This window comes from Grus americana, chromosome 12 (genome assembly GCF_028858705.1).
Source record: "Grus americana isolate bGruAme1 chromosome 12, bGruAme1.mat, whole genome shotgun sequence".
NCBI classification, from domain to species: domain Eukaryota; kingdom Metazoa; phylum Chordata; class Aves; order Gruiformes; family Gruidae; genus Grus; species Grus americana.
In genome coordinates this window covers 14,587,921-14,604,523 of record NC_072863.1, presented here as the reverse complement: position 1 = coordinate 14,604,523, position 16,603 = coordinate 14,587,921, and the positions used below count along the sequence as shown (strand labels likewise).

The following is a 16,603-nucleotide window of genomic DNA, read 5'->3' as shown; positions in this document are numbered from 1 at the left end:
ACAAACATGTACAGAAGATATACACACTCAGACACACCAGGGGATAAAACAGACTGGAAGGAAATGAGGAACTTTATGTTACTGTCTTTTCTAATGAGATAGAAAGTGGCAGATGTAAAGATTTCATTCAACCGACAATCTCTTTTATGATATGAATAAACTACTAAACCAGATTTAATCCTTTATAAAAATCAGATTATAAGAAGCAGACAAAATCACAACTTTATTCAATACGCCATTTTATCCAGTGTGACTAATGCATTATTTGTATGAAGTTAAAGTGGAGCGTTGGAAAGCTATGAAATAAATCAAATGCTCTACTTTATGTAATCTTAACAGACAGATCCCATTAGGATTCTACTATGCATAGCTGTTGGTTAAAATCATTGACCAGTATCCTTATAAATTAATCAACTGAGGTAATGCTGGCTTGGCTGTCATCATTTTCTCCTAATCTACATTTAGAATTCACTTCAACTTTGCAAGCCCTTTGGAATAGGTTTATCAATCCTCTCGCCCTTGCTTCAGACATCCACCTAACCGTTAACTGTTTACAAAAGACCTGGTACAATGGAACTGTATCATTTATGTTCCTTTTCTTTCCACAGATAATAGAGCATATATTGACACTGCATTATAATTAGTTAGAAAGATATTAAATCTTAACTAAACATTCTAGCCTGCCTCAGTTTTTTGATGAGACCTTTTATCATTGAAGTTGAATTTGCAGGTAGATTGTGTGAGTTTACACAAGTGAGAATCATTACAAAATCTAAAATAACCCTGATCTGGCTGAAATGCAGCTAGCAGAATACTCTTGGTTATGGATATATGGGAGAAAAAAGCCTTCTAGATATCAGGTTACTTGTGAAGCTCTAATATGTTTTCAAACATACAACTTCTGTGTTACGTCTGTGTATTTTATGCAGTCTCTAATCATGTTTGTTAGATGTCTGCATGTCATGTACTGCAAGATTCATAAGCAGTCTACAACTGGGCTAAGTTCTCACACAACGGCTTGTCTTGGGTAATGGGGAAAGAACCAGGCAGAGTGAAGTGACAGGAAACTGTATTATTTATTATCCTGATGAGGATACACCTAGTCATGGTCTATGATCCAAACATGCTCCATGTCCTGCTGATGGGGCTGCATGATTCTGAACAAGCAGGCAGGTGTTTTCCTACACAAATATCACAACTCTCTTTAATTATGTTGCCTTATCTACGACCCCTCTATGTGCATATTAAAGAACAGTCAGTTTGGGCAAGGGCTCTTTAAAGAGAGTAGGAAAAATTAAGCAGTAACGAAAATATTGCGATAGATTGCATAATGTTTCTGGAGCTCCACCACAGAGTAGGTAAAGGTTGTCTTCTCCAGAAATGGAGTGAGAAAGCAAAGGAAGCTCGGGCTAAGTATGTTTTAGAGTTTACTAAATCAATGAAAAACTTAAGCCCACTGCAGAGGCCTTTGACTCAGCCCTCTAGTGCAACTTTACTGGCCCACAGACAACTATCAAAGCCACAAAGACAATACTTCTAAGTATGTATGCTACTAATAATCTCCCTAATTGCCTTAAAACGATACACAGGATTTCATCAAAATCCATTCTCTCCTTCAAAAGCCCATTGTTAATTTCAGAACCAAATTCCACCAACATAATCTATTAAAACACATATGTGCAAATACCTCCTGCTTTTCTGGGACAAAAAAAATAAAGAACATCAATTGGTTTTGCTGTCTGTTTTCTCTTGAACCTTGACAGAAAGGATCTTTGAATAAAATTTTGCCTATTTATTTATTTTACATCACAAAGATGTACTCTTCCTAGTGCTTGCTAAACGCAACACAGTAATTTGTATCCCCAAGTGGTATAAATAGAAAATATGTTCAGTCTAATAACATATGTGAAGAAAACTCATGCCCAGGGTTAACCAACAAAGCGTCCGTCTGCTAGAAACAAAGGCAGCTGGCTCAAAGAGCAACAATGCTTCTGAAAAAGTGTGGACGTACTATTCAGTGAAGCGTCCAAGACATGACGTTTACTTAAGCTACAGCTGCATATACAAAGCTTTGCTATGAGACCCGGGAAATGACAAGTCTTCTGGAGTAACAAGATCATTCTGTCTCTGAAAGGTCCACGGCCTTCACTGTCCAGCTGAGAGGAGGGTAAATTATATCAAATATGCACACTGTAAATAAATTCTGCCCTTCGGAAGAGTTTTCTCTGCTTTGATTACCTTTTCTTGCAGATATGCTCTGCCCAAATCCTAACATTTCTCTTTATGGGCTTGCCTTTCCCCTACTAATATATCTGCCTAGGTTGCTGTCTTGCTCTATCACCATAAACATTCATAAACATTAAGGGACTTAACCTCATCACACCCCTGCCGAATAGGAAAATATACCCATTGGAGTGGGCAAGCAGTGAACTGGAACTCAGCTGACAGCAGTCCTAACCAACGCCAAGTCCTTCTGCAAGTCGCTTCGCTCCTCTTTCCATTCTCCTGCGTATAAGAAGGGGTAATGACAATGACTTCTCTGCAAAATGCCTCAGTCTACCAATAAATTCTGTAATGTGATTTTTCTCATTTTACAAAAGGAGGTAAAGCGGAGACACATAAATCAACATTGCTTGAAAGGTCTGTGGCCAGAAATGTCACCCCATTTTTCTAAACATTTGTCTGATATCATCAGCACACAAGTTGCATCCAACACAGGATTTCAATGCATAAACTATGCCACAGACAATCTGCGTCAACACTGTTTGCTCCTCCTGTAGGTAGTGCAGTACGAGCAAGCTAGTGAAGGACTATATAGCTAGAGTGAAGTTCAGAGTAGAGAAAACATCAAAAACAGTTCCTAGCTGACCTCCAGGAAGATGAAAAAGTGAACAGAAACACCAGATACAGGTAACTACATAACTGGCTCTTCTTTCTCAGAGTTTCCACCTGAACGAAAAAAAAAGACAAATTACCAAAGATGCAAATATCGGTACCCCACTTTGAGAGACACAAAGTGACTTTCCAAAGGTAGTAAAGCAGCTACTGGCAGAGCCAGTAAGAGAATTCACGTTCTACTCCTAAGTAGATATCCTAAGTATATTTTCACCTTGATTTAGCCAACTTAAAAAGGACAAGTCTGCCAAATGCTACCAAAAAAAGCAAGGCAACTTAGCTCCTTCTCCAAGCAACCATTACCCTCAGCCACTGGCCAATGCCTCAATCCCTTCACCTACCCCTCTTCAAAGGCTTGGTGAAGACAAATGGGCCTTCCAATGTGCAACGAAGCATAAAGCCATGAAAATCAAAGGGCTGCTTTTTGAGTAAATATGAGCTCCAAAGCCATTGTCCTTTCCCACAGAGAAGATCTATGAAAATGCTTACCATAGCATATGCACAGTATTCTTTACAGCTCTGCCTCCCTGCTGACCACCAGCCCCAGGGCCCAGTCCGCTTCCCATTACAATCAGCTTCACCACACCCACTGACTTGTATTGGAATTCTTTCAGGGACCCTAACTAATGAGTTTTTAAACACTTGTAGACAGAGGAGATAATTCCTCATCATTATTCTTCATAGGAAACACCAGGAAGAATGTCATTCCATTGTTCTACAGGAAAGAAACTGGAAGAAAAATCACCCCCACATTCGAAAGAACAGCCCAAAGTTTTTATACATGAATTGGCTACCCCGAGCTATGGGTGTCTTACCTGAGAGTTCAGGACAGGGACCTAAAAAGCGTGCAACCTCCTGAAATTAAGCCCCCTGAAATGATTTCTCACTGTGGCCTCTATGCAGACAAAAAGGTTCACAATCAACAGGCATATATTTTTCCAAGTCTTGAATACTACATTCTCAAACATAAGCACGGCTACTGACTGCAACACAGAAACAAACTCACCTACACACCGTATTACTGCAGGATCTTCATTTCCCTCATGACATGAGACTAAAATAAATGGGAATTGGCAATCTTAATGACATTTTATATTTCCCGATTTTATATTTAAAGCTTTACGTTTGCTCTCTCTATTGACAGTTGTTTGCTTTTTTCGCTCACAAGTGAAATCTTGACCTAAACCAGTGATACAGTAAAGGATGAAAAAAGATTAAGTAGACCTACATAATGGATTATTAACCTCAGACCTAAAAATATTTTAAATGAAAAACATTCCATTGTGAAGCCACCTTCTCAGCACAGATCACAAGCCACCAAGTACTACTCTGCTTTTACTTTTAGGTGTCTATCACTTTGTAGGATGCAGACACCATCACCTATCACAAGGGCCTATCCTTGAATGACCACAAAGAAAACTTTTAAACTATGGTCAGGTCCACACCAAGTGTCATAAGGAAAAAGCACTAGTCTCAGTAGTGAGACATCTGCGGGTTTGAGCCCCAGGCACTGAAAGCAATGTAGAACTACAGAATTTAGTTATTCCACACCATGTACACCCACAGCGATACAAAAATAGCTATTATAATACTTGTCAAAGGAACAACTGAGTGATTTTTAACTTGGTGCTCTATCTCGTTTTCTTCTTTGCTGCTTAATACCCCACCCCTAGAAAAACATATAATTATGAGTGGGCTATTCATGTCTTACTATAACTGGTAGCACCATGCAGCATCTGAGTCAGGAACGTGAATTGCTGACTACTGCTCCTCACTAAACAAGGCTTGCACACTCTAGATAGTAAATGGCATTCCCCCGTTCTCTGTGTCACCTACAACGAAAATCAGCTCCCAGTTGTGGCACCATTTCCAACTTTCCTCAGGCCTCACCATCTCAAATAACCTGGAATAAGGACTCATTGATAATCTCCAGTAAAAACACAGAGATTAACTGCTGAGGTCACATAACAAAAAAATTCCACAAGTAAGAGTTTTCTTCTCTCAGTGGGTTGGTTTGAACACATTCATAAAATGTCATTAAAATGTGATAAAAAGTTTTACAGAAGAAGAGATTACTGACTAGACCTTTGTTTAAAAATCGTAACAATTTATGGTGCGGATCTGCTACATAGAAGTTGAAAAACAGCCTCCTCATGATAAAATGGTTTGTGAGAGTTGGGAAGTTAACTGCAGGAAGTTTTGGTTTATTCCTTTACCTCAGCTCTGTAGCTCCATATTATTTTTTCAGCACTACAAGCTCAACCTTGTAAACCCATCATACCGGCTGCACTCAACAGAAGTCTCGTTGAAATTAAGGAGCCCCTTGCAATCCTTTGCAAGTTTCTGTGACACTAGGCTCCAGTACAAAGTTTTTGAAAACAAACCCCTGGTTCACTCCCCAAAATCTTCACTCACAAATGTAGATTGAATATCACATGCCCTTTTGTGAGAATCTTTGGTCAAACAACTGTATCATTAGAAGTTATTCAAAATGGAGCATAAAAGCTACTGACGCACATGTTGCCATCCTTCCTCTCATTTTTTATCTCTACAGTTGTCCATTAGTCAGGAGTAAGGTACCTTTTGACCTCTGACCAAAGCTGTTAGAACAATTTAAACAAATATTTTGATTACAAAGCATCAATATAGAACATTCAGTAACAATAAAAGGATGAAAGAGCTGTCTTTTTGAGTCACTGTTGTGACTTCCTCACTACGTTATATTACGAGTTGTCTGGAAGGTTACACTAACTTGACATAGTACTGGATTTACTATCTTCTTTTTCAATGCTTAAGAAAGAATTTGTAACATTGCAAAACCCAGAGTTGTGGCACAGTTTCAGTTTTCAGTGTTAATAGATGTTTGATGGCTTTATAAAATCTATTCTGTTAACTGCAACCAAGAGAAAAAAATTCAAGCTTTCCTCTCCATTTCTCTTTTCTTTCTTCTCAAAAGAAAGGCAGTAAATTTGAATTAGGTTCAGAACTGGGCTCTGTGGAGTTTTTCCACATGCATACTATTAGGTGTGTGCAGAGCGCCTTGCTGATGCTGGTCATTGGAGAGTTGCTCCACATTTCATGAAGTCTGCCTTTTGGCCAAACCAGGGTCAAATCCAGCACTCTCTGAAGTCAATTGGGAGCACCTCCACTGACGTCACTGGCTACTAGCTCAGGCCCGAGCTGGAGGAAGATGTGGGTACTTTATGATATTTATTGATTATATACATTTAACAAGCATCCAGACACCCAATCCTTCAAGTCCTCTACACAAAGAAATTCTACTACTTCAAACTAAAGGCACCAGGGAAATACAGGATGGGGTCTGCCTGTTTAGATGCTCATTCCACATACTTTATGGGTTCAGTGTATAAAACATTTCCTGCAATTCTTCTAGATTATTTTTTTAATGAGATTTAATATTTGCATTCTTTGTGGCTGCCCAGTTATTTGTGCAATCATGTAAAACTGCTGATAGATTTCAGGGAAATGGATGCGTGCTATACAGTAAAAAATAACATCAGTTTCCATTACCAAATACATGGAGAACTGGGGTTTAGTCATTAGTAAAACACGTTGAGCATTTTGGGAGCGATCAAGAACCCAGTTCAGTAAAACTTAACTTGAAGTCAGTTGTTTCAATAGGACTGCTTGTGTGCTCAAAACTACGTACCTGCCTATCAACCCTGCCATATTAAGGCCCACATGCTTTTTCTAGGTCTTAGAGCCAATTTTGTCCCATCTGGCATGATGGGAATTTTGCTTGACTCAGGATAAAACATAATGTGGGCCTCGTAACACAAGAAGCATCACAACGCTCCTTCCACGATGCTGGAACATACTGTCTCAGTCCTAAAAAGTTCAACAAGACCAGCAGCGTCCACCCATTTTTTTCAGAGATCACTTAGTATATTTACTTTTCCTCAAAAAGAAAATCCCCAACAATATAATTGGCATTCACGTACAAAGTGCTTAAATGCTCTGAAGTTCTGCCTGGCTTCAGAATAGCTGAACAGTATCTGAAGTATCTACTCTCCATCCCAATTTGTATATTTTAAAAGTCATTAAATTCTTGAATGAATCATTAGGAAAACAATTCAAATGCTGTTAAACTGATAGTAATTTTGCCTTATAGGATAGATGTGAGCTTAATGTTTGCAAACGGCCAAATTCTTTTAAGATTTACACTCCAGGGAGTTCAGTATCAGCCAGGGAAGAATTACTAAATCAGGATGTACTTCAAGTACAGGTTTTGGCCCAAGACTATTTTTGGTCTTCCTCAGCTGCTTGTTTTGACAGCATCTAATCCCCCTCACCCACTCACCAGCAGCCACACAATCCATCCATTTACACTTTCAAAGCAAATTGAAAATGAAACGTTTTCAAATAATTACTCGGGGATGTCTGTAATACAAGTCCAAAAAGTAACTGCAATTCAACTGTAATATTTCTTAAGGAGAAGAAAGGGAGGGGGACAAAAATGTTACAGAAATCCATTCAAAATGTGATTTTCTTCTATACTAATGCTCTCACCATCACCCAAAAAAAAATTAAAAAAAAAAAAGAAAGAAAATCAATGTAATTCCCAAAGAGCCTATCTACTCTATTTCACACATTCCCATCAGAAACACAACACTGGTTCCACGTTCAGAAGACTTTTCATTTAGTGAGCTATTACAGACTCTGGTGAAAGCACAGTAACTGAGAAGGTCTTCTGCAGAGGCAGAAGGCAAAGAGGGAAGGGGGAAGGTGGGTGAAGGGGAGGGGAAAATACCCAAGGCTGGAACCGAAACAGTTCACCTTTGTCTGGAGAGCAGGATCACCCCCTCCAGGTTGAGGACTATGCTGAAAGAACACGCTGCTGTGGCATGCAGTATGTTTTTGCATTCATACAGGAGAGGAACCTGGCCCACAGATGGCCTGTTCTCAGCTTTGTCAGCCACAAACAGACCTTTGAACTTTCTATTTATATAACAGTTTAGTGAGTTTAAGCCTCTTCCTGTATAACTGGCAGTTTGCTGGTTTTGCTGTAATTAGGCTACTTGTGATACATAATATAAAAAAGAAAAAACCTAAGAGGCTTGTTTCTATGCAGAGAGAAGTCTTCCTCATCGCCACCACACAGCTACGACGATACTCTTACCTGCTGATCTTATTTCCCTTTGCCAGGTTTTATTTTATCTAATTATGCATTCTACCACTACGTATTTTCTCGACTTCCACTTTTTTTAAAGATTGGAGGACTTAAAAAACATTAATACCAACGACAATAAACATAACATAAACCATGAATCTCTCCGCCTTTGTTTGTGTTAGTGAGGAGCTGTATATTCGGGGGTGGTTGGGGTTTTGTTGGGTTTTGTTGTTTCCCAGCTGCTGATTAATGGCACCACCTTACTCCATACGCAGGTTCAAATCCAGCCACACGGTCCCAGGACACTTCAAGATTTCATTTACTTGGTTACCACAGACAAGCGTGGAAAGTGATTTAAAAGATGAAATTTGATTTTTAACAGCAAGTGGTCCCCTTGGTGCACACAGGCATTCAAGCTTTTCATTATATCCATCTCCCTTCCTTTCTCCCTCATCGAATGGCTCATATTAAATGCAAGCCCAGGTGAACGTTTCTTATTCATCCAGGAATCACAGCGGACTTTAGCTTTGGCCCTTTCACCTCAGCCAGAATTTAGATTAATTTAAATGGTTTTGGGGTTTTTTTTCAGCTGTTCAAGTTTGGCAAAACATCTCCTGGGACATTTGTGGCATTGTTTTACACATTTTACCCAAGTGTTAACAAAAAACCCCACACCAACCCTCAGCTACCCTCCCAACCACATTCTTGATGAAGGTTCAATGAAACCTCATTCTCATACTACTGTGATCTCTCCTAATATGGGAAACTAACGGACTGATTCTGCAATTTGTATCAAGACAAAGCTCCTGCTAATCATCCTGAACGCCAGGTGAGAATTTAAGAACACGTGTAGTAGCAGCGCAGGCTGTAACTCTCACAGTTCTTGACAAAATAAGTTTCAAGAAGTGACACAAAGACGTACCTCCGTTGGGGGGGAGGGGGGAGGGCGGGGAAATTAACTGTAATTTTCTCATCAGTCCAAAACTTTTGGGGATTCATTTCCTGATATAATGGCAATGCATAGAAAGTGTTATCTTTACACCTTTTGTCGGATTAAAAAAAAAAATCTCTGCTCGAACTATAAATATTTTTAATATATATTTCTCAGGCTAACTATGTTTCTGTTGTACTTTGCATACAGATAATATATATAAACACCCACACACACGCTGTAGGCCTGAGCTTGCCTTCTTGGCGATTGCAGCACAGATAGCAGAACTTTTGGGTTTGCAAGGGACGCAGAAGGGGGGCTCTAATTGCCTTATAAATGCTTGTGAAACACGTCTTACAAAGGCCAGCTTACAGGCAGAAAGGAGGAGGACAGTTTCAAAATAAGAAGCAGCAATTCACATATCATATTATATATACTTATTTGTAAATATGATGAAGTAACCATACCATAGTGGATACACAGACAAAAATTAACAAATCTTAATGGGTGAGCATGCACGCTTCTGGGTGCGCAGAGATGATGCATGCATAACGTATTACATATATACACATCCACATATTTATGGATACATGAGCTAAATTCAATTCTCCTTAAGCAAGGCAACTACTTGTCAGAGACAGAAATCTACATGCACAATAAAATACATGTAATGTTTGTGTATACATGTAGATTATGTACCTACATATTATATACATGTGCACTTGAATGTACTAATTGGATTATTAAAAGCTAAATCCAACTTGATCTCTGCAGTAAGTATGTGTGAATGCCTGTGCCACATAGAGAGTTTGTGCAGATATCAAACACTTTGTTTCAAAGTAAAAATGTTCTTTCTTCATGGACCCTAAAACCAATAAATTTCACTGTACAAAAGCAAGCAGATGGAATTTCTAGAACGGGTGGCAATATGTTCATATTTTATGGAAAAACAGAGGCACAAGAGTTCCCTTCTTTCTGATGCACATCTCTAAATCCACATAAAACCATAGTCAAATGAAAGTAAGTTATTAAGCAAACATTAAAACTCAATACCTATAATGTGCTTAGTATTTGAACTACACCCACATATTGGGTTGTAACAGCTTCCATTAAATTAATGATGTTACCCACACTATAAATTAGGCAAATTGTATGCAAATATTATTTGAGTAGTAATACGGTGGTTATCAGTTGTCTGCAAAATAAATTAGTGTAGCAGAGTAAAGATAGTGTGGTAGAAGCATAATATTTAATTGAGCACTAATTTTATTGTGATTATTACTTTTAAATAACAACAGCGTGGTTATTAAAAGATGTAATACGATGGTTTATGCAGAGCTGATAAAACACGCACATGATCCAAAACGCCTGCTTACAGATTTATATTGATATAGTGTAATTTATGGTTCCAAGGATTTACTCCAAATTGCTGTAAAATAGAACGTGACAGGTATTCGGTTCTGATTACCTTGGATTTGCAAGCATAGCTGTTAGACTGTGTTTGGCAAAATTATAGTTATTAACTAAATATATTATCTTTTTTCCTAGACATACCTTTATATTATCAACAAAGTAAAGTAAAGTAAACCCGCTGCAAAACATGAGGTCCAAATGCACATGCATACACACATATAATCCGTGTGACATTTAGAGATTAGGATCACAAAATACAGTATTTCAGTGTCTGTCTTCCTTGGCAAACTGCACTCCAGCCTAAAAGCATTTAACAAAGCAGTAACCAACCACTGAATTTCACCGTGCATAGTTAAAGAATTATAACTATATTCGCTAAATTGAAAAGTAAAGAAAGAACCAATAAAAACAGTGAAAGAATAAGCATCATCTCGTTAACCAGCCAGGGAAGTGACTAAAAACCCACCCGAATTCTAACTTTCCCAGCTACTTGTTAACCATCGAGAATTCCTTAACATTCACTTTGGTAACAAGTTTACAATACACTTAAAGAGATGCACCGACCTTTCCAAGGTGTCCACCTATTTGCAGAGCAATATAAAGCTAAAATTCCGCTCTTAAAAAAAAAAAAAAAAAAAGAAAAAAGAAAAGAAAAAAGAAAAAAGAAAAAATAAAAGAAAAGAAAAGAAAAGAGGCAGAGAGGAGGAGGAAAAAAAGAGACCTGTTATAATATCACGGGGACTGATCTTCCCACTTCCAAAACTAACTTCAATAACGCTTCATCCAGAATAGGAAACCAGCAAAACCAGCAACAGAAGCCCCCACACTGGACAGGGCTACAGTTGAACTGTGCCACACAGCAAAACTACAATTGCGTTTCTCCCCGTGAAAGGAATACTGTCACTGACAGCAGTAAACACAACATTAGCAAAGCCGCGATCCCGGAGAAAACATCACCTCTCCACACCGCTTCCCTGCTCGGGGAGGGGGTTGCTGTTGCTGCTGCTATTTCAGCCGGCACCCCGGCACATTTCAGCGCTTCCCCTGCCTCTCCTCCCCCTCCGGCCAACTTCGCCCCCCGCAGCCGGCGGACCGCGAGGTGCTCCCCACCGGCCGGAGCCGGCGGCGCGGCTGCGGAGCGTGGCCGGCCCCGGCGCGGCTCCCCGCGGGCTCAGCGCGGACCCGCTCCCCGGCGGGCACCGGGCGCTTCGCCCCTCAACAAAGGCTAAGGCACCGGGGGAGAGAGCAGGGAGGAAAGGAAGGAGGCAGCTGTTAGGAGGAGAGGGGTGGAGAGGCAAGGGAGAAAAAAAAAACCCCAAACCCCAAAACAAAAAAAAAAAGGCACCCCAAAAAAACCTACCACTGCTGCTCTAAGTCCCAGTCCCTGAAAAAGTCGAATAGGTCCATAACGATCTGGTGGGGAGACTCAAAGAAGTGGTGCCCCCTCCCCGCCCCGCGCCGAGACGAGGAGAGCCGAGCCGAGCCGAGCCGGCGCGGCTAGGGCTGCCCGGCCCGCATGGGCAGCGGCGCCGCGGGGAGCGGCGGCCGCCGCGGGGCCGCGCGGAGCCGCCCGGGGCTCGCGGAGCGCCGCCGCCGCCGCCCGCTCCGGCCGCCGCCAGCAGCGCGGCGCGGCGCGGCTGGCTGCCTGGCTGGGAGAGGCAGGCACGGCGGCGGCGGCGGCCCTGGCGCACGCACACACACACTCACACACACACACACACACTCGCACACCGCGAGGGGAGGAGCCGGGGCGGCCCGAAGCCGCGGCATGGAGCCGCCGCGGCAGCACCGCCGGGATCTGGCGGAGCCTCGCAGCCCCCCGCCCGGGGTGCGCAGGGAAGTTTTGCAGGAAAGGAGAAACAGCGGGGATGAGGGGGGAGCGGCGCGGCTTCGAGCCTCAGGATAATCTGAGAGCGTCCTGGCTGGGCTCGGAGAGGGGGAGAAAACAAGTGGGGATAGGGGAAGAGAAAAAAAAATAGGCACCTATAATTTAATTGCTAAAGCCAACTCCTGTGAGTGAACAAACCTGACTCCCACTGACACGAGAGGTGGCATAGACATGACGCGGACGGCGCTCCGTGTCTGCCTTACTGGGAGGTGCACGATGGCAGGAGAAGGGGGCAGAGGAAAGCACAGGCCGGGCAGCCCTGGGTCCTCCCGAGCACTCCTGGGGTTTGGCTCCAGCTGAGCAGCGCCTGCTCACCCGCTGGGCCGGCAGCCCTCCCCACCGCCTGCGTGCTCCGTGAGTAATGGGTAGTGGCACAGCTCACCTGGGAGCATCGGCAGGACGGGGGCATCCTGAAGCACTCCTGCAGAGACCATCCCACCCCCCACCCACCCCAAGGAGAGGCCAAGCACGGAGTCCCAGGCTGCCCCATGTGTGACAGAAGGGGAAAGGGGGCCACTGCACCCTCCATCCCCTAAACTGAATTATTTTCTACCCAGGTTCACAGCCCACACACCTTTGTATCCAGCTGCCTTCTAAACACTAATATCTTATGATTTTCCACATCCATTTCATAAATCTAACATTCCAAATACATATACCCACTGAGCAAACGTACATACATCGGTACTGCAAAGACAAGACCAAAGCTATGTTCATTTTTACTCTGGTTTTCCACAGGACCAGTCACACCCTGAACTTCCCTGCATGCCAACGAGTCTCAGGGACTTGGTGCTGGTGAAGTTTGCAATGAGCCTTGCTTTGGTGGGGGCCCATCTCTACAGCCACGCCCCAGCCCCGGGAGACTCACACAGCCGGTCACAGCGGCCAGCTCTGCGGTCAGAGGGACCAGGCTCCAGTGAACCCTCTAACAGAAGAATCTTTATGGGTTTCCTGAGAATTAAAAGACAAATCCAAGATTACAAAGTAGATCTGTGGCAGAGCAGTTAATGTAATCCACAGTTTTTGTCTTCCTAAGGAGTACACAGTTGTTCATATAAGCACTATTGGGTTAAAAATATTGCTGAGGAAAAGCTGTGGAACTGTTATCAGTGGAAGTCAAACGTGACAGACTTCATCATCTTAGCTTGGGCTTCACTGCAAGATTCGCGTTTGCATCGTGTGTCTTGTGGGCCCCCAGAAGGGAGGGAGCTCAGGCGAGGCTGCGCCACTGACAGTCTGCGCTCGCACCCAGCAAAACCCAAAGCACTGCTCCTTTCTCCACTGCGGGCAGGCAGGTGCATGCAGCATTTCCTTTCTAGCATCTGTTTTCTTCACAGACAAACACACTGCTCTGGGCCTCAAGCTTTAAAATATCATGAGTCAGGCCCCTCTCTCTTCTGTTTCTTATTTTAACGTTGTCGTTGGTTTTAAAAGTCCCATTCAAAATCATAGTTTGTGGCCAATACTTTGAACCAACATGGGAGGTGGGGTCACATTTTCAGAACTTGTTCTCCAGAAACAGGTACAGAGAGTTGTTGGGGGTGTTTTAATACTATTGAATAAAAGCAAAAGCTTAGTCTGACACCTAATCACATTCAATAATACACTCACCTGTTTTCAGTATCTTGAGCTTGAACCATTAAACTCAAGGACTCACTATAAGCATTCCACGCTGGGACTTGTGGGAGTTGGCAGTTCTGCACCCCTCTTTACAGAGAGGGGTCTGGTGGCTGCCAGCCGGCCGCCCCTGCACCAAAAGGGTCTGCAACAGCAGTTGCTCTTACCCAGCAGAAAGAAAAAAAAAACCACTTCCCAGGTATTAGTGCCTTCACTTTCTTAAAGTAAACCCTTTTCAATTCTTCAGAAAGCAGCAAAAGCTGCACAAAATAGTTCCTGGAAAAGCTTTCAGAGCTCATTCTAGCAAAGATAACGGGGGGAGATCCTGCATGAGCAAGCAAACCTGCTGTTCCCATGAAGGGCAATAGTAGAGATAATCCCTCTCCTCAGAAGTTACATGTTTAGCACCTGGACCTCCCCAAACACCTCGCGCCCTTAGCCGCATGAGAGAGTTTTTGTGTGAACCAGCTTTTTGCAGTCAGGTTTCAAACCGCCCAAGGACAAGCCCGAGTGTCACTGCTGCAGACACCCAGCCAAGGCTGCACTGGGGCCCAGCACCGGACACTCTGTCTGCTGCCAGGGGGGCTGGCGGGAGGGTGCCTTCACCGCCCCTTTCCCCAGGGACACAGCACACCCCGCTGCCAGCGGCCACGCTTGGCCCCAACTCACACCAGCCGGAAGAAGACCTGGCCGAGCTCACTGCCTGCTCGCTGTGGCCAGGGACTACAGGAGCAAAGGGCTGCAGGGAGCGTGTCGGGGCGGTACGTGCTCCTGTAGTGCATGGCTGCCGGCAGCGGGGAGCAAGCAGCCTCTGCAAACTGCCAGCTCGGGGGCAAGCACAAGCATGAGGCTCTCCCAGCTCCGGCTTCAAATAGCCAAGGGTTCATTTACACAAACTGCTGGGAACAGAAAGTTCAACTGCCCTCGGCAGGACCTCTTTTACAGTTACAGTGGAAAATACAACTGTGGTTCCCAGCACCTGCAACAGCTCAGGACAGGGATAATAAGATCAGCAAGGCCTCCTGGCCCTGTTCACCACCACCACCCAGCCCCGCAGACTGCTACAAAGGGGAACGCTGGCTCAGCATGGGTCAGGCTCCGGTTTTGCAGACGAGGCTGCAGGCTATGAGTCCTGCTGCCATTTCACCCGGCCCCACTCTGCGCCAGCCAGCCCTTCCCCTGCCCATCCTGCTCCACAGGCCCAGAGCCGGCTTTCTGGCAAGATGCTCCTGGTGGGTGGCTTTGGCGGTTGTCCACGTTTAGGGTTACAGGAGGAGGCTGCCTGCTGGAGCACCCCTCTGATGAAGGCACAAACCCCTGGCCCCTTTGGGCAGCTGCTGCTGCGGTTGAGACTGAGTGACCATGGGTGGAAGCACAAGGCTGAAAGCACTTGTACAACCAGGGCAGTCGCTGAGGTTGCACCAAAACAGGCGGACATCCCACCTGCTCCTTCAGGTTCAGCAGCAAACAGCAGGGTACAGAGTTTGAAGCAGGGAAGGGGCATCCCAGCCTCATCCCTTCTCTTTCCAACCTACGTACATCCCATGCTAACCTCGTTACCCAAAGGCTTTGCACACATGTGCTGTATGCACAAAGGGAGATACAAAGGCAACGAGGAAGATGTGGAAGAGTAGTAAGGAGGGCCCGTGCAGTGCTCTGCTCCAAAGGAGGGCTCAGCAGCTGGGCTGCAGCTGCCATGAGCCGCCCCAGTGTCCCTGTTCCTGAAGGAGGAGCGGCAGGACTGTGGCCACGGTGGGTCGGGCAAGAGAGACCGAGGCCAGCGGTCCACAGCTGGAGAGGCAAAAGGTAACTGAACTGTAACCCTTGTGAGACAGCATAGAAACCGTTTCTGCTGAGAATACTCCATTTGATCCAAAGAAAACCCTATTTTTCCACAAAACAACAAGAACGAAATCACAGTTTTCTATCCAGAAAATGTTAATGGAAAATTTGTGCCCAGCTATGCTGTTGAATACAGATTGAAGATATTTGGATTTCTGAGGAAAGGAAGGTCAAGTCATTTTCACAGTGTGAAAAATGAAGCTAACAGAGTTCATATTTCTCTGTGAAGCAATGATTGATTTTTCTTTCTGTCTCTCATGCACTAAACATGTATAGAGAACAAACTTATAACACCTTAGATAAAGCACACAGATTACATTAATACATTGAAAATTAAGTTAACATTAGCATCTGTTTGAAAGTAGCACAAGAACATTTAGCCCAACTCCATTGAGAACAGGCTGTTGGCATGAGTGCATACATCTTATGTATCCTAAAGCTGCTATATCAGAAAAAAAAATCACCACTGAGATGTGCATGTATAAAGTAGGAACCCATCATGTGCTCCCTCTATGGCTAAATTTCCCATTTGGAAGTACGTAAGAATTTTAGTTACTGAAAGTACATTGTTACTCAGTTTCAAGTGCATATGTATAGGTAATCTTTATTTTCCTGCCATCTTAATTGTAATTATCATCTCTGTGCTGCCTGATTTGTTAACTGTGCAGAGCTATTCTCTTGTTAGCATTGTTACTCCTATTTTATGAAACAAGAATAATTTAATACAATAATCACTTCTGAAAATATATTGATAAAGTTTTCTTACTGTGAGAAGGGGGAACGTTTTCACGTCCTGCTGAATAATCCTTCTTTCAGTAAGTTTTTCTAGATTCCTTTATGAAACACGGTGTTTTGGTATTTTTATTATATTAGAGTTCACAATGGC

The 16,603-nt window shown here is 43.4% G+C and overlaps 1 protein-coding gene across 4 annotated transcripts in view; it reads right to left on the bottom strand.

Moving 5' to 3' along the window:
- The window catches only part of AFF2 (ALF transcription elongation factor 2), a 349,128-nt gene extending 337,076 nt beyond the window's left edge, over positions 1-12,052 (bottom strand). For 3 of the 4 annotated variants that reach the window (XM_054839106.1, XM_054839107.1, XM_054839108.1), the window contains exon 1: positions 11,731-12,052. In XM_054839106.1, coding sequence (XP_054695081.1) covers positions 11,731-11,777 — 47 coding nt within the window. In that variant the 5' untranslated portion in view covers positions 11,778-12,052. Of the gene's footprint in view, positions 1-11,091; positions 11,701-11,730 lie in introns of those variants that run through there. The other variant, XM_054839109.1, reaches the window with a different exon arrangement.
- Positions 12,053-16,603: the final 4,551 nt, after the last annotated feature.